The 22,552-nt window shown below is 44.1% G+C and overlaps 5 protein-coding genes across 8 annotated transcripts; 2 read left to right on the forward strand and 3 right to left on the reverse strand.

The window, feature by feature from the left end:
* Positions 1-125: 125 nt before the first annotated feature.
* LOC131208450 (lysosomal acid glucosylceramidase-like) lies at positions 126-2,136 on the reverse strand. Its single transcript, XM_058201207.1, has 3 exons — positions 2,087-2,136; positions 585-1,992; positions 126-497 (listed from the first exon to the last, which is right to left on the reverse strand). The coding sequence occupies exons 1-3, from the start codon at positions 2,115-2,117 to the stop codon at positions 398-400; spliced, it is 1,539 nt and encodes a 512-aa protein (XP_058057190.1). The 5' UTR covers positions 2,118-2,136; the 3' UTR covers positions 126-397.
* Positions 2,137-4,188: 2,052 nt separating this feature from the next.
* LOC131207570 (serine protease grass-like) lies at positions 4,189-5,952 on the reverse strand. Its single transcript, XM_058200187.1, has 3 exons — positions 5,874-5,952; positions 5,447-5,778; positions 4,189-5,344 (listed from the first exon to the last, which is right to left on the reverse strand). The coding sequence occupies exons 1-3, from the start codon at positions 5,920-5,922 to the stop codon at positions 4,361-4,363; spliced, it is 1,365 nt and encodes a 454-aa protein (XP_058056170.1). The 5' UTR covers positions 5,923-5,952; the 3' UTR covers positions 4,189-4,360.
* A 3,396-nt stretch (positions 5,953-9,348) lies between these two features.
* On the forward strand, positions 9,349-12,481 carry LOC131208451 (broad-complex core protein-like). Its single transcript, XM_058201208.1, has 5 exons — positions 9,349-9,564; positions 9,673-9,846; positions 10,014-10,209; positions 10,269-10,424; positions 10,497-12,481. The coding sequence occupies exons 1-5, from the start codon at positions 9,349-9,351 to the stop codon at positions 11,228-11,230; spliced, it is 1,476 nt and encodes a 491-aa protein (XP_058057191.1). The 3' UTR covers positions 11,231-12,481.
* Positions 12,482-12,667: 186 nt separating this feature from the next.
* LOC131208457 (RNA-binding protein cabeza) lies at positions 12,668-17,649 on the reverse strand. 2 transcript variants are annotated; one of them, XM_058201218.1, is made up of 7 exons: positions 17,521-17,649; positions 17,039-17,203; positions 16,732-16,843; positions 15,960-15,991; positions 14,376-14,488; positions 13,592-14,304; positions 12,668-13,514 (listed from the first exon to the last, which is right to left on the reverse strand). In XM_058201218.1, the coding sequence occupies exons 1-7, from the start codon at positions 17,528-17,530 to the stop codon at positions 13,472-13,474; spliced, it is 1,188 nt and encodes a 395-aa protein (XP_058057201.1). In that variant the 5' UTR covers positions 17,531-17,649; the 3' UTR covers positions 12,668-13,471. The 2 variants fall into 2 exon arrangements, with proteins under 2 accessions (XP_058057201.1, XP_058057200.1); XM_058201217.1 differs by having other exon boundaries at positions 15,960-15,994.
* Positions 17,650-17,998: 349 nt separating this feature from the next.
* Positions 17,999-22,392, forward strand: LOC131207778 (N(G),N(G)-dimethylarginine dimethylaminohydrolase 1). Of its 3 annotated transcripts, none has more exons than XM_058200406.1 (6): positions 17,999-18,403; positions 18,659-18,878; positions 18,967-19,167; positions 19,783-19,845; positions 21,580-21,804; positions 21,898-22,392. In XM_058200406.1, the coding sequence occupies exons 1-6, from the start codon at positions 18,363-18,365 to the stop codon at positions 22,021-22,023; spliced, it is 876 nt and encodes a 291-aa protein (XP_058056389.1). In that variant the 5' UTR covers positions 17,999-18,362; the 3' UTR covers positions 22,024-22,392. The 3 variants fall into 3 exon arrangements, with proteins under 3 accessions (XP_058056389.1, XP_058056390.1, XP_058056391.1); XM_058200408.1 differs by having other exon boundaries at positions 18,004-18,160; XM_058200407.1 differs by lacking the exon at positions 19,783-19,845 and having other exon boundaries at positions 18,000-18,403.
* The last annotated feature ends 160 nt before the right edge of the window (positions 22,393-22,552 follow it).

The raw sequence follows: 22,552 nt of genomic DNA on the forward strand, positions 1-22,552 counted from the left end.
AGTTACAAGCATAAGCCAAATCCCATTATTAACCGTCTGTGATGATCATGTTTTTGGTTCGAACAATTTGGAAGACTCTGATTGTAGACCTAGGAATTTATTTGCGTAATCGCGCAAGATGCCCGCGGAAGAAGATTTTCTACAATTTGCTGGTGTTATAGTTTGTCTTTAAATTACCGGTTGCTTTTGACCGAAAAGTCGAAATCGTTATAGGCCGAATTGAACCATCTGCTCACAGCAGCAAGAGGATCATAGTTTAGGCCGAATGGCTCCTCATCCATATTTTCGGCTTGGCAACATTTCTAAAGGATCAGCGTAGGAACCTCATACGCAAAATTAGCCTTTCCGTCTTTGTGTCTCTTAATTTCGTTCGTATTTCATTGACGTAGCAAGCAGCTTAAGTATAAAGCAGGGAATGAATTGATTTGGCAGGAATGCGCAGGCGGACACTTCCGTATCGCGAGTCCTCCAGTTGTACAGATAAAGGTGAAGTGGCCCTAAAATAACACATAAAGAGCAAAACTCGCACCATCATCGCGTCCAGTTCATCATCCTGTAGCCAAGGATCGGATGGTTTCACTTACTTGTTGTAGAAAACGACCACTGTCCGTTTGTCCTGCCGTTCGAAGGCCACCACCTCTACGTTGTTGGTGCTGCGGGCCTCCACTCGTACGGATCCAGGGAGTATGAAGCGGGAAAAGTGTCCCAACGCGTAAAATATCGGTTGCTTGTAGGCCTCGTCCTTGGAAGTGGTGTTAGCGATGACGGCACTTTCCACATAGTTCTTGGCGTAGTTTGGCCCCCCACGTTCGTCCAGCACCAGGTTCCAATCGATCCACCCGTTCACACTGTGCTGAAGGTCCTGCAGGATGTACAAGATGTACGATTCGGCCCGATCCCACGAACCCAGAATCGGATGGTGCTGCTGCAGTGGCTTATCACCGAGCGATGCCTCGGTGTTGAAGATCAGCTTGCCGGGGTATCTTTGGGCCGTTTGATCCAGCAGGGCTGCTGGAGCTACACCATCCCAGTACCAGTGGACGGCCAGTCCGTCCAGATAGTTGGTAGCGTTGGCATCGCCCTGATCCATCAGCCCGAACCACCACGGGAAAGTGTACCGCTGGTCATCGCAACCGAAGAGCTTCACTTCGGCCACGGCCGAGTTCTTCAGGGTGGGGCCGAGGAACTGGCCCACCCAGCGCCCTTGCTCCTGGGCCGTCCAGCCGAGGCTCATAAAGTGTATAAACAGAAAGCCAATCACACCGTTCAGGGGCTCGTTGCCGGTTGAGATAGCCCAAAAGCCGAGGCCGGCCGCCTTCATGAGCTCCAGATAGCGCACGTGATAGTCGGCCCAGGCTTGGTAGTACTCGGGCTTCAGGCGGCTAGCTCCCGTCCAATCGTTATTGGTTTTCATCCACCGCGGCGGACTCCAGGCGGCTCCGATAATGCGAATGTCTCGGTTATCGGCAACCTCGATAAGCTGTTGGATCTGTGACACTTTCACCAGATCCCTATCGTCCAGGGTGCTAAAGTTGGACAGTGCTCCATCGTTCACCGGCAGCTCGTTGTAGGCCCACGGTTCCAAATCGAAGTCACAGCCCCCGATCGGCACTCGCATGAAGCGGTACCCGATTCCGACGGTCTTGGAGTAGTACGCTCGGTACAGACTGTCACGCAGCGGTGCCCGTAGTTTGGCCAGATTGTACGACACGGCACCGGTGAACGCACCGCCGAAACCTTCCACGGTTTGAAACTTGCGCTGCAAATTGATCGTGATCGACGCATCGGCCCGTATCGATGGCTTGCTGGTCGCGTTCGAAAAGCTGCCCTCTCCGACTGCGAACCGTAATCCGGCGCTACTGCTCGACACCAGCACGTAACTGCCGTCCACCGATGGTTCCACAAACTCGAGCGTATCACAGTACGTCACGTTGCACACGCACACCGATCCGCCGGAGTACCGGCGTGCGGCACACGGCAATCCCGAGGCCCCTGGTGAACAAAAAGCACATAACGTCCGGCTTATGCAACCCAGTGTGTTTGGTCAATCACGGCCAATGTCCGCTGACCGGTCCTGACCACTTACCGACCGCCGTTTGGAGGGCTAGCAGAGCCATCCAGCAGAGGTGCCAGGCAATGGGGAGTACCGATCGGTTCGGCATCGTGCCTCTTCGAGCGATTTCTAGTGACTGACCGCCGTCGACACGGAACTTTCGGATGGACGGCAGACAGGCGGCGACAGTCTTGGTGGCCGACGTCGGAATGTGGATTGATTTTTCAATACAAACTGGTGATAGCGCAGGTGTATCGGAAAGTTCTGTCTATTTGGTATTTCGACATTCCAAAAAAGGGTATGATCAATGTCGATGAGTAGTAATCAAAAAGGTGCATATTACGTAAATGTGATTTTTACATTAACATTTCATTTTTCAACAGTTTTGTTCAACTTTCTTTTTTCACTGAACCAAATTAAATGTATTTCAGTTAAAGTGCTAGACCACAATTGATTGATTTAAATTAGTATTCTGTGATCATAGAAGACCCCTAAATTTTATGTTGGCTAAAATGAAATTGACGTTTTTCACGATAGATGCCTTTAGTTTATGATTAAGCTCGTTTTAAAGCTGATGCTCGACACTTAAAAAAAGTTTGCAAAGTTTTTGCCAAACGGAACAAAATTGACCCATTTCTGGTGAGAAATGGCAAATGGGAAATGGTCGTATGTAACAATACTTTGTGAAAACGATCGTGGTCTAAGCGTGGTGAAACACGGGGTGGGACTTGTACGGAACCGTTCATTATGAGTTTCTTCCGTGTAGCCAAACACTAAATTCAGACCTCTACTGTCAACAACTGCACCGTTCGAAGATGGCAGTTGACCAGAAACGACCGGAATCGGCCTGCACAAAAGGAGTAGGAATAGGAAGAATTCCGGGAGCTTGGTTGGGAAGTTTTAGAGCATCCACCGTATGCTCCTGACAAGCGATTGACATCTTTTTCGTGCATTACTAAATTTCCGAATGATGGAAAATTAAAATCACGAAAGGACTGTGAAAATGGATTGCTCGAGTTTTTCGCCAATACTGACTAAGCCTTCTACAAGAGAGGCATTATGAAGGTATTTTTAAAAAGGCAAGACAAATTTCCCAGCAAAATGGTGCATATTTGACGTAAATCGGACAACTGGAAGCATCTTAAATAATGTTTTTAAATTCACGCAAAGACGTTTATTTCTTTTTAGCCAGCCTAATATTTGGAACGTGGCGAAAATGGGAAACTTCCCGGTAGTCCGAACACATTCACGCCCCCCTGTGAATCCATTTGGTTTTGGTCTTTATTCAGCTCTTTAATTGTGTTAAATCTAATTGCGAACAGTGCAAAACCATTTAACCTTGGCCACTGTTCATTAACTTTTCTTCGATGACTTTCACTATTTGACTGTTTCATCGTGTCACTTCATCTCCTTTAAACCATGCGACGTACGCATTGCGAACAGAATTAAAACATTTATCGGTAAAATATGCTGTAACCCACTCACCAGCGCCAGTTTGTTTTATTTTTAACGTGATAAGCGTTGTCCGGAATTACACAAAGCCTGGAGCGAGAGTGTTGTGTGGAACAAATCAACCGATTGTAACCGTTGTTATTATCTCCTGCGGGAATCTCGCCAGGGGCTCGCCTTTTAACTCGGTTTCAGCGGGATTCAGATTTCATATGCCGTCGTTGTTGTTGTTGGTCGCCTACGCGGTGCGCCAGACGGGTTCAAACACGGGTTCCTCAGGCGACAGGAAGCGGATGACACGGTCGATGTAAGCTATCAAAACATATTCAAGCACGACATTGTCACGCACGCACGACACCCGTCTCGGGGCACAATGTCACAACCTGGCAGGCGTGGTATTGGATCGAAAATGTGGACCAAGTCTTCCCAAACCTCCTAGCGTTGTTAGAGTAAAGCAATGTGCAATTGAAGTTACATAAATATACTGTTCGATTAATCACAAAAGCCAGCGATTCATTGCATCTCGCAGAATTCCGCTCGAATGGTAGCTTTTTTTTATTGTATATTCATGTTTACACATAAAAATATCGAAAAGAACCTACAGAACGCAATACTGTTCATGTCCCCCACCTGTCCACAGTAGAATGTAGATAAGATTTGTATATCATTTCATAAAGCTTACGAGTAGAATTGTTCTGTGTTTGTGTCGATCACAAATAGTCGAGTATTAAACGTAAGTATATTGACATCAAAGTGAGTATGTTGTTGCGAGATCGATACCGGCCGAAGTCAATTCGACTCATTCTAATCCCATCAGAGCCCTCTCAAAAACTCAGATTACTCCTTCAGCTCGCCGAATTACACAGGAATGTGCTGTAGGATCCAGTCGATAAAGTAGCCCACCATTACGCCTTTGCCGGAGTGTTCGGGTTCGCGGCAGGAACTGGAGCCTCGGGAGATGACTGCGTACTGAACGAATCTACCAGCACCATTGACGTCACTCAACGCTTGGTACGGCCCACCCGAGTCACCGGGGCAGTGAATAGTGCCACTGTTCCGTCGCGTGCACACCTCGTAGTCCTTGTCGCAATCGTCACCGTACAGCTCTACCTCAGTGGCCGCCTTCAAAAGGTTCTCCGAGACTTCCTCATTTTCCGTCAGGCCCCATCCAGCGATGATCACGTTGCGGGGCAAGTGCATGAGAAGCTTCGCATACAGCGGTAAGCATATCGGCTGTACCAAGCCTTCCACGAGCGTTGCTTCTTGGGACAGCCGCAACAACGCTATATCGGCCCACTCGTGTGGGTAGCGAGCGCTAACGCCAATCACTTGCTCCTCGGGATCCTGTTCTCCGCTCCGGGATCCACTCAAGCGGAGGGTACCGAGCCGAACATTATGCGGCGCGCGACCCCGAACGCAGTGTCTCGCCGTCAGCACATACCTCGGATGAATCAGCGTGCCGGAGCACACTGAAGACGTCGGTGGTCTGTAGAGCAAGCTTACCATCCACGGGAATTCCCCGCGGTGGACGGCGGTCCCATTCGCAATCTTTGGTATCATGCCTGGCACTCCGCAACTCATGTTGGCCAAATTGGCAGCCTTCGGATTGGCTATGAACGGGTGAATCGTCGGGGGCACACAGCACAGTGTATCATTCTTCGAGTCGCCGCCACTACACAAGGCTTTCGGCACCAGAGCACCCCACTTCCTTCCTTTAACGCACTGCTGGAACACGGACTCCGATCCGATGCGGATGGTTTTTGGGGGCTTCACTACGCCAGCATCGCCATCACACTTCGCCTTGCGCACCAGACAGTGCGGGTCCGTACAGCAAAAGAAGTTCTGGGCAACAGACACAAGTACGCAATCAATCAGAGGGGTCGGTCCGAATGGCTATGAGCAGAGTCAAGAGCCTCGAAGGATCGGAATCGTGTTGGGCCTTACCTGATTGTTGTAACTGTAGCAAAGATACTTTTCGTAAAACTTCAGCAATCGAGATTCCGTCTTCGATTGCAACGCCTTGCACCGCTCCTTTCGGACGCACGCTCCCGGTTCGCCGTTTAAATTGCACTCGATAACTTTCTTCGGACAGCACACGTGATCCCCGTCGGTGATTGCCCTCACCGGTTTGCACAGTTTTTTGGTCCAGGAAAGTGGCGTGTCATGGATCTTGTTCGGGTTCGCCAAAGCGAGCCTTTGAAGCGTCGGACAGTACTGGATCGGTAGGCACCTTTCTTTCGCGTTGCAACTTGCGGCTCCGTACGTTCCCGACGAGCCTGCAATCGGAAAGGGTTTAATTAGCTTTTGCTTAGAGAATACACTCAACAGACAACTGAAAGCAATAGGACATGTTTCTATTGGCGACACTCACAAAACAGCACAACGGTAGCAAGCAGTACGGCTTGTCGCGAGAAGTTCATCCTGTCTTGTTGGCTGTAATACTGTAGCGCACGCGGAGACCGATCGGGAGATACTGAACGATCGTTGCGTATTTTGCAACACTTGAGAAGAACGATTTCTTTGGACCGATGCGGTTCTCCGGGGATTTTTTAAGCCCCTCTCGCTCGCGCTAATTATACACACGATGCGGCCCATATGCATACCCACCCTCGGCGCTCGGCGCTGGTTCTTCCCGTTTCGCTGAAAAAACCTAACGATGATGAAGGCTGCTACGCGGTTATGGGTTTTTGGCGCGCCGGTCCAACCGAGAAAGGAGCATTTAATGTCTTCGAAATTGAACATGATCAATAAAATAGCGGTTGGGATCAATTGTGCACTGTCTCCGTAAATACGCAGATCATGAAGAACTGGCAACGGATCACGAAGAAAGTCCCTCGCAAACGGCGAACAATCACAAAGCAGCAGTTTTCCTGCGAAGCCAATCTTCTAAAGTCCTTAATAGAGTCAATAGGCCATTGGATACTTTACAATAAATAAATCTATTATAATTGAATCTTGCAATGGCACAAATCACATCAAATCACATGGGGGAACGGGGAAATGTGGGAAACGTTTTAAAAGATTAGTAACATGTAAACGAATGATGCTCAAAGTGATAAATATAAAATGATGTCATCAAGTTAGCGAATGGTGATTTTTTGGCGAAGCAAGCTATGATTCATAACAACGGTTAAGGCAGAGGTTAGGGTTTCAGCGTTAAGAAACTTTGTTTTAAAGAATGGAATGAACAAATTTATTCAAATCTTTTGCACATTATTAAGTATACTTTTAACAATATTCTATAATGTTTTGCGAAAATATTGAAATTCATGCAGAAATATTGATAAACAAGCTGGTGGCAGAGCTTGCCCCAGAATGTGTTACAGAAGAAAAACAATCTATGCTGTTCACCCTCGGTTGGGAATTATGTGACATCAAAACCCCATTAAAATTTACTCAAAGTGTCACCAAATCCTCCCTCAAAGTTGTATAATTATATTTTTCATTTTAAAATTTTTGGTGGTTACCTAAAGTCCCCCATTTTTCAATCCCCCTTAAAGTAAAATAAAAAAGTAACTACAGGGGAGGTATTTTATATGTTTACAGTTTGTACCAAGTTTGAAATGTATCTGGGGTACCACACGAAGCGCAAATCAGAGCATAGAAGTGTCAAATCGTACATCCTTCGTGTGGTAGGTTCAAAATATAAAACCGAAATGTCAAACGTGGTACATTCGTGTTTTTGGTCGGGGAAAATAGAAATCGAAGAGGTAAGTTGATTTCTGATTTTTTTTTACCAGCAAATAAGAACTAACATTATCCTTGTAAACAAAGCGTTTGCAAACGGTTTTTACGTGTAAAATGGCATAAACGTTTTGACAAAGGCGTAAACACTGCCAAATCGAGTGTTTGCGCTTCGTGTGGCACCCCAGTATTGGTCAAGTAGTTTTTGAATGGCAGTGACGAAGGAGTTCGAAAAAGTCGTTTTGAGATGAAGGCATTGAAAAGCTACAGGGCGTTCCCGGACGGACAGGACAGGAGACTAACTAGACAATAATTTCAATAGTTTTGCTCAGATCGAATGACAATTTGTTCATCTCATTGCTTCGGCAGCTAATGGGGAGTGCGAAGGTGTGCAGAACACAGGCAACGGTGACTCAACACAGAGTCTGAGAAACAGGATAAATAAACTCTATAGTTAATAGTTTCCGGTGACAGCCAATGAATGGCTTCGCAGAAACCAGTTATCTTCTGTCACCGAAGAATACTATTTGAGTGTGAGGCGTGGTTTGCGTAAAGCTGTGGCCTAAAAAGAACGGATTTATGAGCAGACAATTGTTGGTTCAACAATCATTTTGACCCATATCGTTCCGCAACCACATATTCGCCTGACTTAGCACCATTTGACTTCGCTAAACTCAAGAAACTGCTCCGTAGACACTTTTTACAGTCAATGGTTGAGATAGGAGTAGAAACGAAGAATGTGTTGAAGGCTATTCCAAAAAAGAACCCTACTAGTGAAGAAGAAGTATATTTAGAAGAATAAAGAAAGATTTTTCAAGTGATACTGGGAGGCCACACGAAGCGTATAAACTAGCATAAAATTAATTTGTAATGTCAAACTATTTTCGCCTCGGCCAAAAACGTATACGTTTTGACCGAAGCGCAGCAGTTTGGCATTACTCTGAAATGCCAAGAACATTACGTTACGCATCTTCTGTCCCCGCAGATACACGACTTCACGATAATTTTTGGCCACAGTAGTACAGCATACAGAATTAGAACGTGGATCGTTTTCGATGCTTCGGTATGCATTACTCAGCAGTGCATTTTTGCAGGAGAGCAAATAGATGTTCAAAATATTCCTATAACTTTTCATACTGCGCCGATGGGAATACACGTACTTCAAGCCTGTTCGAAAGTTGTTAAAAATGAATACGAACTTTCTTATCAGAACATGCCAACTAGTTTAGGATTGTTTGAATGATGATGAAGTTTGAATGATTTTTAGGAGACATTTGTTCATATTTAAAAGTAAAGGTTCGTTTCGCAAATATTTGATCAATCCAATCAACCAATTTGAAAATGATCAATCCAGAAATATTTAAACTCAGTGCTCGACTCGAGCAGCGGCTGCTCGAAATGTGCCCGTGAGCGCGGCTATTATTTTTATTTTATTGAACACTTTCGCAGCAAGTTGTAATGGTTTTAATAGAGTAAAATATAATTGATTCTTATTTCCACTCATTTTAGTTTGTGCATAATACATTTTGACTCAAATTTATTTAAGTTTTCGCCACCAGCCGCCCGAAAAGTCGCTGTTCAAAATTTCGCCGAACGAGCGAGCGACTGACGTTGAACCAGCATTGACCGCACTCTTAATTCACGACCGACATTGACCGCACCTTTAATGACAGTTAATTGTCAATTTTACAAAAATACATGAAAAAAGAGACTAATTACTTTTAATTCGTCGAAGAAATGGTGTTTCTAGCTGGCGTACGAAAGCCGTTCGTTCCCGTTCTAGCCCGTTCGAAAGGTGAAAATCGATGCCCAGTGTGCGGTTTGTAAAGTGTGAAAATTCTGTGACGAAAAGCTCCCGCCCAACTTGAGCAAAACGCTCTTGATACACGGCATTATGGTGCAAGAAAAACGCAACGCTTAACGAGAAAGGCTGTGTGTTGTTCACGCGCGAAACGGAATTCTCGCATGCCCAGACCCCCGAAAGCCTTTTCCTTTGGAGGAATAGTGCAGTCCAGTGCAGTTTCTGTGTGAATTAGCCTTTGGCAGGGTTTGCGGTACGGCACGCGTTTCGTTGGTGTTTCTGTTTACGGCAGGTTGTTTAAGAAGACATCGCACAGAAGACGGAACGAATAACAACAGATTTGCCACCGGGAGGCATCGAGATGTCGACCGGGTTGGTAGATAAATCGTTCGTCAACAATGACGAGTTGTTCTATCTGAAATGGAACAACTTTCAGAAGAACGTAAGTACGCAGTTCGAAAAGCTTCGCGAAGAGGACGATCTGGTGGACATTACGTTCGCCTGCGAGGGTCGAATGCTTACCGCGCACAAACTAGTGCTGTTTGCGTGCAGTCCCTACTTCAAGGAACTGCTGAAGGTAAATAGACGTGGTAACACCAAGAACATCGAGATCAACCAAGGTCACAAAGATGGAGAACGAGAAACTAAATCGGCGTTCGATGCTTCGTTCGTTTCTTATTTGTAGAAAAATCCCTCCCCGCATCCTGTGTTTTTTATGAACGACGTGAAATACGATGTTCTGAAGGCTATTTTACAGTACATGTATCTGGGCGAGGTGCACATCACCAACGAAAACCTAAAGGAGTTCATCAAAACCGCCGAAGGGTTGCAAATTCGGGGATTGAGCAAAGAAAACAACGTATGTTCCCATCGTCGGCTCCAAAGCCATCCATAGTATGCCGGTGCACCAAATAACAAAGGAGACTCCGATGTTGGGCTCCTACGTTGTTTGGTATTTCCGATGGTTTTCCGTTGTATTTTTTCAACTTTCTACCTCCGTTGACCAGCCCATCTCTCGTTCGGCAGGCGGATTTGATAATCCCAACAGGCCCGGACCATGGCGTTCTACGCCGGGACGACAAAAATGATCAAATGTTGGACGAATTTTGTCGAAAGCGGACGGACGTCACGGATATACAATCAGCATCGTCTGTGCTCAACATCAAACGGGTCAAGACAGGGCCGGACGGCTCGATGGCAGGCGGTGCACAGGACGGAAGTGGTAATAGTAGTTAAGACCATGGTCGGATGGGCTATAATGTGGCCGATTTTCCTTTACAGTATCAAACGTCGAACCGAAGGTGGAAATGGTAGAGTACTTGGACAGTGAGGCTCCGACACACCACTCGCCAACGTACTGTAGCATGGATAATTATTCGGAAAAGAATAATCCTCGAAACAACGCCATGGCGGCACACATGGGCCCGATGGGCAACGGTAGGGTCACCGAGTCGCCACCGAGCAGGAATGATACACGAATGTTAACAAACTGTTGATGCGTGTTTTCAGCTGGTTTCCCACCGTCTGCAGTTCAACCAGGGGCCGGAGCGGGGACAAATCAACCCGGTGGTTCCGGTGGACATGGCCATGAGCATAATGTGCATGAGTACAAATCGGAGGACGACAGTAGTTGGATGGAAAAATCACTCGACAACATCTCCGTCAATTCCGAGCAAAGCCTAAAGTACAACAGTGGCAGTGGCGGTGGAGCTGGTAACGGTGGCAGTAGTGGCAATGGAGGCAGTGACAAGAACAAGGGACGCACCAGCCGAAACAGCAACCGATCGGTGGATGATAAAGCCAACTGTCTAACGCCCCGGTGTTGTCCGGTGTGTTCACGGCTTTATTCAAACGTGTCTAACCTTCGACAGCACATGCGGCTGATACACAATCCGACTGCAGTCTGCTGTCCCATCTGCCAGAAGCACTTTAACTCGGAGCTCTACCTGAAACGCCACTACTCGTCGATACACTCGATCAATCCGAACAGTAGCGGAGAGAATGATCTCGTCGATACGAAACCTTCAACCGCCCAGCTGCAGCAACAGCAACAACCTTCGCAACAGCAGCAACAAGGACCACAGCCGACCCCACAGCAGCAACAACAGCAACAGCAACAGCAACAGCAACAGCAGCAAGCACAGCAGCAAGCTCAACAGCAGGCACCGGCGCCAACAGCAAACACATGGAATCCCTACCACCATCACGACGCGTCGCAGCTGGTGAATCCGTTCATAAAATAATTATCATTCCAGTGAATCGTCAGCGAAAACACCGCGAACAAGGAACTATGGCATAGCCCATAGTTCAATTCCCAGTGGCATTACCAACTGTTGCCAACCTAGCTGCGACACAAGCTTCGATTGACTCGAAGAGAGCGTCAACCATAGTGGGAAGTGTGTGACCGATCAAAGCAACTCTTTGACATGGAAAGCCAGGAATCCGCAATGCTTATGCCAATGAAAGTGCAATAATTGTGTCCAACTTGCAGGTCGAGAAAAGAGAGAAAGAAATGGCAAGAACAGCTTTAGTTGTTTTCGCTTGAACTGTTGCGGAGATTGCGATCGGGAATGTAGTAAAAGTATAGGGAACCGCATTGCCAAATTCTGTATAAAGCACACAAAACTGCTCACGAGCAAACAAACAAACCAGTTAAAATCATACATGTAACGACCCTTGGGGCTAACATCGTTCACAGACATTTAGGCGGGATAGGGGGAAACTATCCCATTCACTGTCCATACTACGTTTCTTTGCAAATGGCATCGGTGCAGAAGTACATCACTTTCCTGCTCACCATTAGAACGAGGACCATAGCACAACGGTGTGTTATTATTTTTGTTTGATTGTTTAGCTTCTCGCCTGCTCACAATAATTTACGTACAAAAGCGAAGCTAAGCCATTGTATAATATTTTATCAAACTACGATTGTAGCAAAACGCGTGAGAAGAAATATCACCCTTTTCTTAAAAGGTTGATCTGAACTATGGTACTGTGTACTTACGCGTAAGCCAAAAAAGGACAGAAGAATACAATTTTCCTAAGCTCAATTTTATGGGGTGAGATTGTGTAGAAATGTCGTGGAGTCGAGTGTTCGAAGAGATAACCCTTCCCGATGCGAGCTTCTTGTGAAAAGACGCCATTCAAGAACAAAATCGGTTGCCGGGAATTGTGGAAGTGTTTCAAAATCCCACCACCAGTGCAAGCGCGCTAGTTAAGTTCTACATTTGAAGCAAGCAAAACAAAGCAGCATATGCGTTTGCATAGCTTTCAAATCGTTTACCTTTCGAAGTTTTGTTGCTGTTCGATTCAAGATGAAGATTGCATCAAAGGATACTTCTTCATTGTTGCGGGCTTGAAAAACATGTTTCTGGTTTTTCCATTCAATTTCTGCTACAATGTCTCTTCTTCCTTGGGCGGAACAAAATATGTTATACGTACGTACTGCTAACAAACAGTTTAGTGTGATCACTGTACATATAGAGAGTATCGATATAAAACATGGTAATGATAATAATTATAATAGTGATAATGGTAAAAAGATGTTTATTGGGTGCGTCCAATAAAAGGAATAGAAAAACTATGTTTACTGGAATCTTGCACTATGGAACGAATTTAGAGCAAATGATCCGAAAATGGACCAGACTACAAAACATTAACCGCGTTTTTTGAGTTTAAGACAATTTTTATTTCTTTCATTAGTTTAAGTGGTATACCTCCCCTGCGACCAGTTGGATCTGGAGGACGGTGGACATTATCTTGATACTTCCATGCATCTTCCACACTACTGCGCGTTCGTGAGGAAAGTAGCTCCGGTAGCATTGGATTGTGTGTTGCCAGCCCTTACGTTGTGCCTATGTTTGACACCAACAAATGCCACTGCTTTCTACTCGTGTTTCGCAGCAGAGGGCTCCAGCAAATGTCTGCGATCTATACTATCCCAGCTAATTTTACAGGAGAAGCACAACTAAACGTATACGCGAAGGTAATTTACAATTGGAAATTAATGCGTACAATTGGGTAAGGTGCTGCTAGGCACAGCAGCACCATCGAGAGAAAAAGTGGTGCTATACGCCAAATCTAGTGTAGATGGTGCTCATCGCTGTATGCCTTCTTCCACAGCATTCAGGGCATTGCAGCACTCACTCTAATGCAGGATAAAGCCAGCTGCAACACTGGATGGCAATCGAGTATCGAAGCAGACAAGCACTGATGATCGAAATCAGGCGGACTCGTCGTTATGGATGTACGTGGGTTTTTCGTTTGTTTTCTTCGTTTTAGCTCCGTTTTTTTCGCTAAGTTCAACGTCTCTTCAACGTTTCAACGGTTTTTACGCGGCCTAGGGTTTGTCTTCGTGGCTCTGACGTGTCGGTGATGATGATTGATAGATTACATTAAAAAAGTACACTATTGACATCCACTTCTGCTGGGATGATAGTGTTATGTTGATCTGCTCGTCGATAGAACTTTGTTTTGGATCCAACTTAGTAAGGACGTTGTCGTTGATCATTCCGGTTGTTACGATCACTGCAAAATACAGAACATATCATTAGTAAAATACAAAACAGTCAACAGACTGATAATTGATCAGAGTTAGAACTTACTTTCCGCGCATTGCACCACCTCCGTATCCACCCGAACCGCCGCCATCTCGTCCTCCGCGGTTGGAGCCACCATAGCCACGATCGCCGCCGGCACCTCCGCCACGGTTGCTAAACGATCCCCGGTCGCGATTTCCGCCACCCATTCCTCCGCCGTTGCGATTACCACCGCCGAAGCCGCCACCTCCGCCACCAGCATTATCGCCTTTCGGAGCTTTACAACGATTGCACTCGTTGCGCCAGGCAAAGTTCTTGTTGTTACAATCTCCGCAATTCCAGTCACCCTCGCGGTCTTGGCCACCACCAGCGAAACCTCCGCCTCCACCTCCACCACCAGCACGCCCTGCACCACCTCCCATGGGTCCGCCACCACCAGGCCGGGACCGACTGTCGTCCCGATCGCCACCCATGCGATTGAAGCCGGAACTCCGATCTCCACCTCCACTGCGATCACCACCTCCACCGCCCCGACCGTAACCGCCAGGTCCACCCTTATTGAAGCCTCCACGGCTGCCTCCCTTATTTTGCCAGGTGCTAACTCTTTGGGCCAACGTCACTTTGATTACCGCGCCATTGAATTCCTTGTTGTCGAACCAACCGATAGCAGATTGTGCAGCGCTAGCATCGTCGTATGTGACCGTCGCTTCACCTTTCATGTTCCCCGTTTCTTTATCTTTATACATCCAGATTTTCGGTTTCTGAGTGCGCTTGTCCCGCTAACGAAAAGCAAACATAAAAGATACATTTCTGAATCGCTTTTCAAAAGATTTTTCGAAAAACAACTTACCTTAATCACACCAATTGATCCGAAACGTTCGGCTATTTCATCTTCCGTTGTTTCTGGTGTCATGCCTTGGATGAAGATCGTGTCCTCCTGAGTGACCATTTCTCCATCGCTTCCTGCGACGATACGCGCACGGAACAACAAGTGTGGTGTGTGGTGTGCAGGAAAAATAAAGAGAGGAAGAGATGCAAAACGCATATGCAAACGCATTCCATTAGTACACTCTATGGTTCGATCGGCTACTAAAAAAAACGACACAATCTCTCCTTTTTACGCTCGGTTACGATATTACGCTTGTTTTCGTTATTGATTGCGATTTAACTACGAAACGCTTGGAACCTTCTGATTCTAACGCGTGATTTGTGTTTGTATATTGTTACCCTACAACATAACGACTTCTAAATGACGGATTACCATGCACAACACGACCGAGGCAGGACCGAAACACAACTCTCTTACACAGTAGTGACCAGAAACAGAACCAGCAAATTCCCAGCCCTTTAAACTTTTCGTCGGACGATGTTTGCCGCCGTTTAAGCTAAACCATGTGAACTTTTTCTTCGGTTATCCCGCTTCGCAAAACCAAACAAAAACTATGCTGAGAACGATGGACACAGTGGAAAAAGTGTAGAATATTTCGATACAACTACTTATACTCGATACTCGATACTTTGATACAAACAATTGATCAAATTGTCCAATTTAAGTAATAGTGATTGAGCCGTTTGACCATGACAAAAGCAACAGAAAAATAATAAAAACGTAAAACAAATACTTTACATGATCTTCTCCTCGAATCAAACGATGATCTTCCAACAAATGAATAATCTCCATCGATCCCTAGACTTCATCAAAACAATCGAAAGTCGTAGCCATTGCAGAAATCAGACAATTTAACGTTTTGTACGTTGTAACAAGTGGCGTGCTTCTCCGCGGATAGTTTATATCTGTCAAAATCCTTTAGGCCTTTTACAAACTTTTATTATTTTATTTATTCTCCATCTTCCAGGTCGACTAGAGCTGCATTTATTTTGATTTGATTGTAATATACTGTAATCCGTTTTATCAATCAATCTTCTTTCTAACGTCATCCACAAACATTCTCGAACGGCATCATACTGGAGATGTGTTCTGATGCGAAAAAACTAAGCAGATCGCAAGCATGAAAAAGTGAGATCCCAGAAGAGGTATTCTAATTCGCGCCTGTTGAATAAGATGAAAGAAGGTGACGTTTTGCTGTCTTTAAATGATTATCAGGCTAAATATTTCAAACAAAACTTCCTAATCCTAATGATACTAACAAGAGATGCTGTTTATTGTGAGACTGTCGGTCAACTCGAGCACAACCAGCAGGGGGGGGCACAGGTTAAGTGCCGACCAGTTAAAGAGAGGTTTAAATTCGAAAACGTTTCATATCATTTCTGTTCGCTCTCTCTCCTATTCTTTTTTTTGTTTCTCGTCGTTTCGCTTAGGCACAGGGTGCACTAATGTAACAGTAGCATGTTAAAGTAGTATTTGACTATGTAAAATAATAGAATAGAACAGTGAAAAAATAATATTTTCACCGAACAGTCGCTCGGTGTTTACCTTTGTTATAACCACCCTTGTTGCCGCCGCCACTGCTATAACACATGAAACCAAACACCATTTCGTTACATATTTGTTGTTGATCGCACGAACACGCACACACATTGGAGTAGAATTGGTTGTAGAAATAATGGTAATGGTGGTAGAAATTGAGGTAGAAATGAGTTGTATATGAATCTTGTTTACGTCGCCGTTGTTGCAATGCATATGTATGTGGTACTTTTGGTTTGTTGCAAAAATAATAATTTGGCTGTTTCGAGTTTCATTCAATATAACATTTAAAATTCAGTGTTAGTTGATTTAAGAGATAGTGTGGGTTATAAAGACTTTGAACATTAATCAGTTGAATTTAGATCATTTATAAGTAAAAAAAAATCCATACTTATGGGCTGTTTTAAAGGAATAAGAAAATCGTGCATAAACAACGATGCCACCATTTTTCACAAAATATCATTTGTAACGTGGATCACCATCATTTGGAAGTTGCGTACTCCTCAGCCAGCCTTTAAAAGGGACTCAAAGATAGGTTTGTAAGAGTAATCAAATTGATTTGGAACGAAACATTGAATATTGAACAAGCAACTTCTTGTGTAAATAGTCAAAACAGCGAACATCTAACATTGGAAATTGGAATCAATCGCCAACGGACCGATTGATTCGAAACACTCGAAACTGGAAAGGATTGTGAGTATTCTACTTCCGGAAAGGGAAGGAAAGGACGATAGTAATAAATTCTATTTATTATCGCTACGATCTAATGAACGATGCTCACCTGTAGCCGCCGGTTTGGTTACCACCTCTTCTGTCAAAACTGTTGCCTCCACGATTGCCGTCGCCGTACCCACCATCACTGTTGCCACCACGTCCACCGCCGTTATTGTAATCTGCCGGGTTTGGTTGAGACAGAATGTAGAATAGAATTTTACACGCCATAAATGACTATGGAAGCAATAACATATTACATCCCGGTCCCTTAATCGTTTACAATTTTGTACCAATTCGAGTGCCCTGGAGATGTTTACCAGTGATCCCTCAGTAATAGTCCCAGGCTGTTTACATGGTAGCGGCGGCTCACTTACCACTTTGTCCACCGTAGCCACCGCCAACAGAACCGGAACCGGTTGTACCACCGCCGAATTTATTCATCGGGGGAGGCTGGCTGAAATTCTGGTTAATTGGTGGCGGAGGCACATTGAACTGAACCGGGCCGCCGCCGTAATCCTGCCCGCCGTATCCGCCGTATTCTGTCGCAGAAGTGGAAAAAAAAATCACACATAACATGGACGGAAAATGGTCGTAGCCTCAGTCATCGAAGCAAACTCTGTCGGATCGCATGGATGTGGATCATTTTGAAATCCGGCCGAAACATAATGCACACTTTTACCCGCGAATATGGTTTATGCTTTGATGCTTGCTTTAATTTTCAAAATGGACGACGCCATAAGCCGCCGCCGCGAAAAAGCCATGGCGCCCGCTAAGCCTACATGTTTCGATATCATGCCAGTAGTAAACTCAAAAGTTCCCTTCCACATACTCTAAACTAACCGTGTACAACACTTACGATCAGACATGACGATGTTTTCGAGTTTTGCGAGCCACTAAATTCACTTTCACGACCAAACCCCAACGCTCTTGTTTCCTAGCTGCCTCGGAAGCGCACAATTTTTCACACTTCATCCGTCAGAGTGCGGTACCAGACGAAAAATGGCACCGGACAGAGTTCACACCAACACTTCCTTGCTCTTGAGTTGACTTACTTTGACGTTTATTCGTTACAGCGTTACACACGTTACACAAGTAGAGGGCTCCCTATCCCCTTATTTAAAAGCGACCCCTTATTTTATCTACAGTTGTTTCATTGTGATTTGCTCAACAGTAAAATACTAATAATATAATAAATAATAGTTGCTTCAAATATTACTTATCACAAACAAATGCAGTTTTGATTGAAACATTCGGTAAAAAGGATGCTCTTGCCGTCGAACAGTCACCCTGTATGTTTACCCGTGCTCTACTCGCCAAACATCGCGTTCTGTCATGCTCGCTAACAATACATAAACGAACTTGCAGTGGTCCGGATGCCTGGCCGCAGCCGATTCGCATTAGCATAATTTAGAATCTACCATCACTGGTGGATACGTGCGTGCAGATTTCAGGCTAGCAAACTAATCGATTAATGTCGTGAAAGTGTTCTTTTGTGGGTGCGTGCAACGATTGCCGTAGATGTGTGTTTGATTTTGTGTGTTCATGTTTCCCCAGCGCAATTTTCCAGCTCCCGTAACACAGTAGTTTGTAGCATTGCAAATGCTTTTGTGTTGAATGTGCTCATAATACTCCCAGTCGCTGCCTTTACCGAATTTTCCATCATCCGTACTAATTTGACCAACGCGACAATTGGCTGCGATGGCGTCACCTTTCCGTTATACGCACGCAATAACTGCTCGGTAGGTTTACGATTCTGTACAGTGTCATTCCTCTTTGCGCTGGGATTGTGTGACCTAGCGCTCAACGTGCCGCCCCAACTCTGCTGTAATTAATGGCTAACGTCCAACTTCTTTCAAATTGCCTAGTGACCATAGCATAATGGGTGTTGGCCAATCTCCGCGATTGGTCGGAAGATGTTGGATCAATCACTTTTGCTCTCCAGCGAATGGAATAATTTATACTCATTGCTTTATGAACGTTTTATGATCCTTCAGCATCCCGCTGTCGCTGCGGACACGTGGTGAGATCGATCTAGAAGAGGCCAAATTGCAGCATGAGAGTTATGTGAAAATGCTACGTGACCTGGGATTAGACGTGATAGAATTACCACCGGATGAAAGCTTACCCGAATGTCCGTTCGTAGAAGACTGCGCCGTAGTTTGTAATGGAATAGCGCTAATCTGTCGCCCTGGCGATCCCAATCGGGTGCAGGAAGTTAGTAACTGTGGCCAAAAACCACCCAACACGTTTACATGTCAACTGTTACTTTAACTTACCTTTTGTGGATTTGTTCTTTTCCCAGGTGGAAGCTGTACGAGCTGTTCTTAAAAAGGAGTTGGATCTTCCGTTGGCTGAGATAGCCGACCCAAACGCAAAACTAGACGGTGGCGATGTTTTGTTTACCGGGCGAGAATTTTTCGTAGGACTCAGTAAGTGGACAAATGAAGCGGGCGCACGAGCCGTAGCAGCTGCCTTTCCGGAGTATCCTTGTGTGCCAATCAAGGTAGGATCCCCTATCCAGCTGGTACTTATGTAAATAGTACTACATCCGATAGCTGATTCCGTATCGATCGTCATTTTTGGTTACTCTAGAGTTACCGTTTCGTTTAACTTTTTCACTCGTGGTTGCAGAGGTTTGAATGACAAAAATCATGAAACATTTCCATTAAACGAGATCATTAGTGTACATACAACGTAACCCGCTGGAATGTTAAGATATTAGCGCATTTATAATCATTTGACTGATGTAAATTAAAACCTAACTTAAATGTGTGTATGTGTGCGTGTGTGTTTGAATGATTCTGATGGAGGATTCCTGGGAAATAGATCTTCCGTTGTGTTGAAATTGTGATTGATCGATTGCATTAGATAACTCCATTATTGATCTTTTGTCGAAACGCTTGTTGTCATTTCACCTCAATCTCTCCAACTATGTCTATGCTCTCTCACTCGTACTTCTCTCTTTCTTTCTCTCCTTTTCTCTCTTTTATCACCACCTTAATCTTTCTACCTTACACTCTTTCCTTGCATTCCCTTTTGATCCGCGGATTGCATAAATGTCGATTTGCGGTTTCGCACGTGCACCACGTGGCGTGTACTACTCACTACTGTAACATAGGTAGAAGACGTAAATGATGTAGCGAATCCTATTACGTTGGATTTAGTCTGTGGAGTCATTCAGGTTGATTAACTACAACATTTTCAAATACTTTCTCAAAACAGCGCAACCAGTTTAAACAAATTATGTGTTAGTTTTGTTTTGTTTTTTTATTATTATTGACGGTTTTACTCGTCACATTTCTTGCTTCGATATGTATGCGCAATGCTTTTATGGCGTTTGTTCCATTGGTTACCTGCATTGCAGTAAAGCGTGCACTATTTATTTACACTTTCATTTTTTTTTCAATTTCCGTTTACTGCTGTTAAATGTGTTGCATTTTATTTTCGTGCTGTTAAAGCAAGTTTCTCAACGCACGTAAGCGCGTTAGTCGGACGCAACTTAATTTTGGGATGTTACTGCATGTTGAATTGTGATCGTTTATTAGGTTAGTTTAGTTGATTTCGATAAGTTCGATTTTATGTTTTCACCATGAAAAATTCCTGTAATTTTTAAGTAAAGGGCACATTTAACTTCTGTAGGAAAGTAAATCAAAGTTTACTTTTACGCCATTGCTCTCAGACAATATTGCCAAAACGTTTGCTAACATGGTAACAAACATGGTTGGCCAGTTGTAGTAGCCTGGGTCACTGTTTTTTTCAAAATAAAGAAAGAGTTGAAACATGTCGATGACATGGTTAAATATCATTATTTTTAGGATGCTTTTTGCCAGCATGGCCAGATCTGCCTGCATCATCATTTTCATGAATGATGTACACAGAAAATGCTTATCATACATCTATTTGATGTTTTAGCCGAGTTGTTTTCACTACTAGACATAGGTTTGGTGTTGACATGTGGATTAAATGTTTATCTATTCGTGTTGGTTGATTTCTTATCCCCAGCAGATCAGATGATCGATCTTTATTATCGAATTTATCTTTATCAAATACTTTGTCCATTTTACCGACATCGTTGTCAAATATTTTTATAATTACCTTTTTATTTCAACACTCATTTTTAAACCACCTAACATTCTTCGTCGCGGCCCTATGTTCCGCAGACGAAACAGAGGCCACTTAAGTAAGTAACATTCTTCGTCGATTACTTTGGTATATCTCCAGGTTTATATCATCTGACGAATTGAAGAAAACAACCAATCTGTTGTGAAAGTTGTTCACGGCGTGTTAATCCCGTAAATCTGCATTTCAAACATAAAAACGTAGAGAAAATTATATTATTGCTAATAAATAACTAAATGTACTTTTAAGTAAAATCAGTTACATATTAGCTATAGCAACATAATTTTTATATTTTTTAACGTATTATTAGTATTATAACGCGATAGAATTTAAAATTTGCATTAGAAAAAGTAGTAATTATTTTAAATTACCTTTGGGTTTAATTCGTTCAAATTCACATATGATTGCAAATGGCTGAGCTAGTACACCGCGAATAACTCAAAATGTAATTTAATCATTACTATTTTGTAGTTAGAATATTAACCTAACACATTCACCACCTTTGAAAAAGGGTTAAAAAAGTATATACACTCATGTTTTTAGCAATTTATTGAAGCATTCAAATGATAAACTTTGTTTCTTTAGCCACTGTACGTTGCTTTTACTTGCTTGAACTTGCTCATTCTCAGCTTGCAATGTGTTAGTGTTCACTAATAACAGACTTCCATTGTGTAAATTAAGCTTTCGGCTTCTACCGCTCAATGAGCAATGAGTCATCCGGATGCCTATGCCCATTGTGATTCAACTTCCGCATTAATGCTGTCAACGGCTAATCCTTCTGCTTTTGTTCGCGCAGGTTACTGAACATCACCATTTGAAGTACTACGTTTCCATGGGGGGAACCGATGTTTTATGTGTGAGCCGCAGCAAGGAATCGCAGGAGATACTGAAGCGCATCGAACGGGAAGCTACCTACACTTACCATACGCTTACGCTTACCGAAGAAACGGCGGCCAACGTGCTGTACGTCAATGGGACGCTGGTAACGAGGTCCACTGAAGAAATTCCAGTCTCGGCACAGGTGCGAAAAACAATGAAGGCGGCATAATTGGGCAGCTGTGGTTTCTAATTGTAGCATCTTCCTTCTTTTCCTCCTGTGTTCCATTGTACCTAGATTTTGGCTCAAAAAATTGACGCTCCACGCCAGATGTTGTTCCTATCCGAGTTAGGCAAGTTTTCTAACGGTCTAACGGCCTGCAGCATTCTGGTGAAACGGTCCAAGCACATCAAAAGTCTCTAGAAAGTGAATTCCCGAAAGGTCGACTGCCACTGGTTGCGATAAACGGTATCTTCTGTACGGTTCCCTCGTGTGTTTTCAAACCACAAAGTGCTCGATCTCTATCCATTAGATGCCTCAGGTTTTGTGTTAACTTTGCTAATCTCGTCACGAGTTTTTCGACTCTCTATTGATCTATTTATTTGACTCAGTTATTGAATCTCATGCTCCATTGTACCTTATTATATGTCCTTTTATTGTTGTTGATACTGTGCCCCTTAACCAGAGTTGGTTGTGGCAAAGAATCATCGATATATAAAAATACGAGTAGCTATTCCACTTCCTTGGAGCGCTTCCAGAGTGTAACTAAAGAGACAAGATTTGATTTACGTTCCGAATCGTTCATCGTTCAATCATCTGAACTAGTCATCTGAATTTAAAAGGGCTATTCGCTTTCGTCACACAATGCGTTCAAAATATTGAATCAGATGTTTTGTCATGCAACAAAATCAGAATCGTACGCAATGAAAATTTTAATCTATCAGAGCCAGTA

Source organism: Anopheles bellator, chromosome 2 (genome assembly GCF_943735745.2).
Source record: "Anopheles bellator chromosome 2, idAnoBellAS_SP24_06.2, whole genome shotgun sequence".
Lineage (NCBI taxonomy): Eukaryota > Metazoa > Arthropoda > Insecta > Diptera > Culicidae > Anopheles > Anopheles bellator.

Excerpts from the sequence above, each read along its gene's own strand:
- LOC131207778 (XM_058200406.1), top strand. The coding sequence starts at position 18,363 with ATGGCGTCACCTTTCCGTTATACGCACGCAATAACTGCTCG. Across the intron at positions 18,879-18,966 it reads ATCCCAATCGGGTGCAGGAA|GTGGAAGCTGTACGAGCTGT; the intron begins GTTAGTAACTGT and ends TTCTTTTCCCAG. Across the intron at positions 19,846-21,579 it reads TAGTCTGTGGAGTCATTCAG|GTTACTGAACATCACCATTT; the intron begins GTTGATTAACTA and ends TTGTTCGCGCAG.
- LOC131208457 (XM_058201217.1), bottom strand. Across the intron at positions 16,844-17,038 it reads TGGCTACGGTGGACAAAGTG|ATTACAATAACGGCGGTGGA; the intron begins GTAAGTGAGCCG and ends CAAACCCGGCAG. Across the intron at positions 15,995-16,731 it reads AACCAAACCGGCGGCTACAG|CAGTGGCGGCGGCAACAAGG; the intron begins GTGAGCATCGTT and ends CATGTGTTATAG.
- LOC131208450 (XM_058201207.1), bottom strand. The coding sequence starts at position 2,117 with ATGGCTCTGCTAGCCCTCCAAACGGCGGTCG. Across the intron at positions 1,993-2,086 it reads AGCCCTCCAAACGGCGGTCG|GGGCCTCGGGATTGCCGTGT; the intron begins GTAAGTGGTCAG and ends TTTGTTCACCAG. Across the intron at positions 498-584 it reads GTGGTCGTTTTCTACAACAA|GGCCACTTCACCTTTATCTG; the intron begins GTAAGTGAAACC and ends GTGTTATTTTAG.
- LOC131208451 (XM_058201208.1), top strand. The coding sequence starts at position 9,349 with ATGTCGACCGGGTTGGTAGATAAATCGTTCGTCAACAATGACGAGTTG. Across the intron at positions 10,210-10,268 it reads CGGTGCACAGGACGGAAGTG|TATCAAACGTCGAACCGAAG; the intron begins GTAATAGTAGTT and ends TTTCCTTTACAG. Across the intron at positions 10,425-10,496 it reads CATGGGCCCGATGGGCAACG|CTGGTTTCCCACCGTCTGCA; the intron begins GTAGGGTCACCG and ends GCGTGTTTTCAG.
- LOC131207570 (XM_058200187.1), bottom strand. The coding sequence starts at position 5,922 with ATGAACTTCTCGCGACAAGCCGTACTGCTTGCTACCGTTGTGCTGTTT. Across the intron at positions 5,779-5,873 it reads TGCTACCGTTGTGCTGTTTT|GCTCGTCGGGAACGTACGGA; the intron begins GTGAGTGTCGCC and ends TTCCGATTGCAG. Across the intron at positions 5,345-5,446 it reads GCTACAGTTACAACAATCAG|AACTTCTTTTGCTGTACGGA; the intron begins GTAAGGCCCAAC and ends TCTGTTGCCCAG.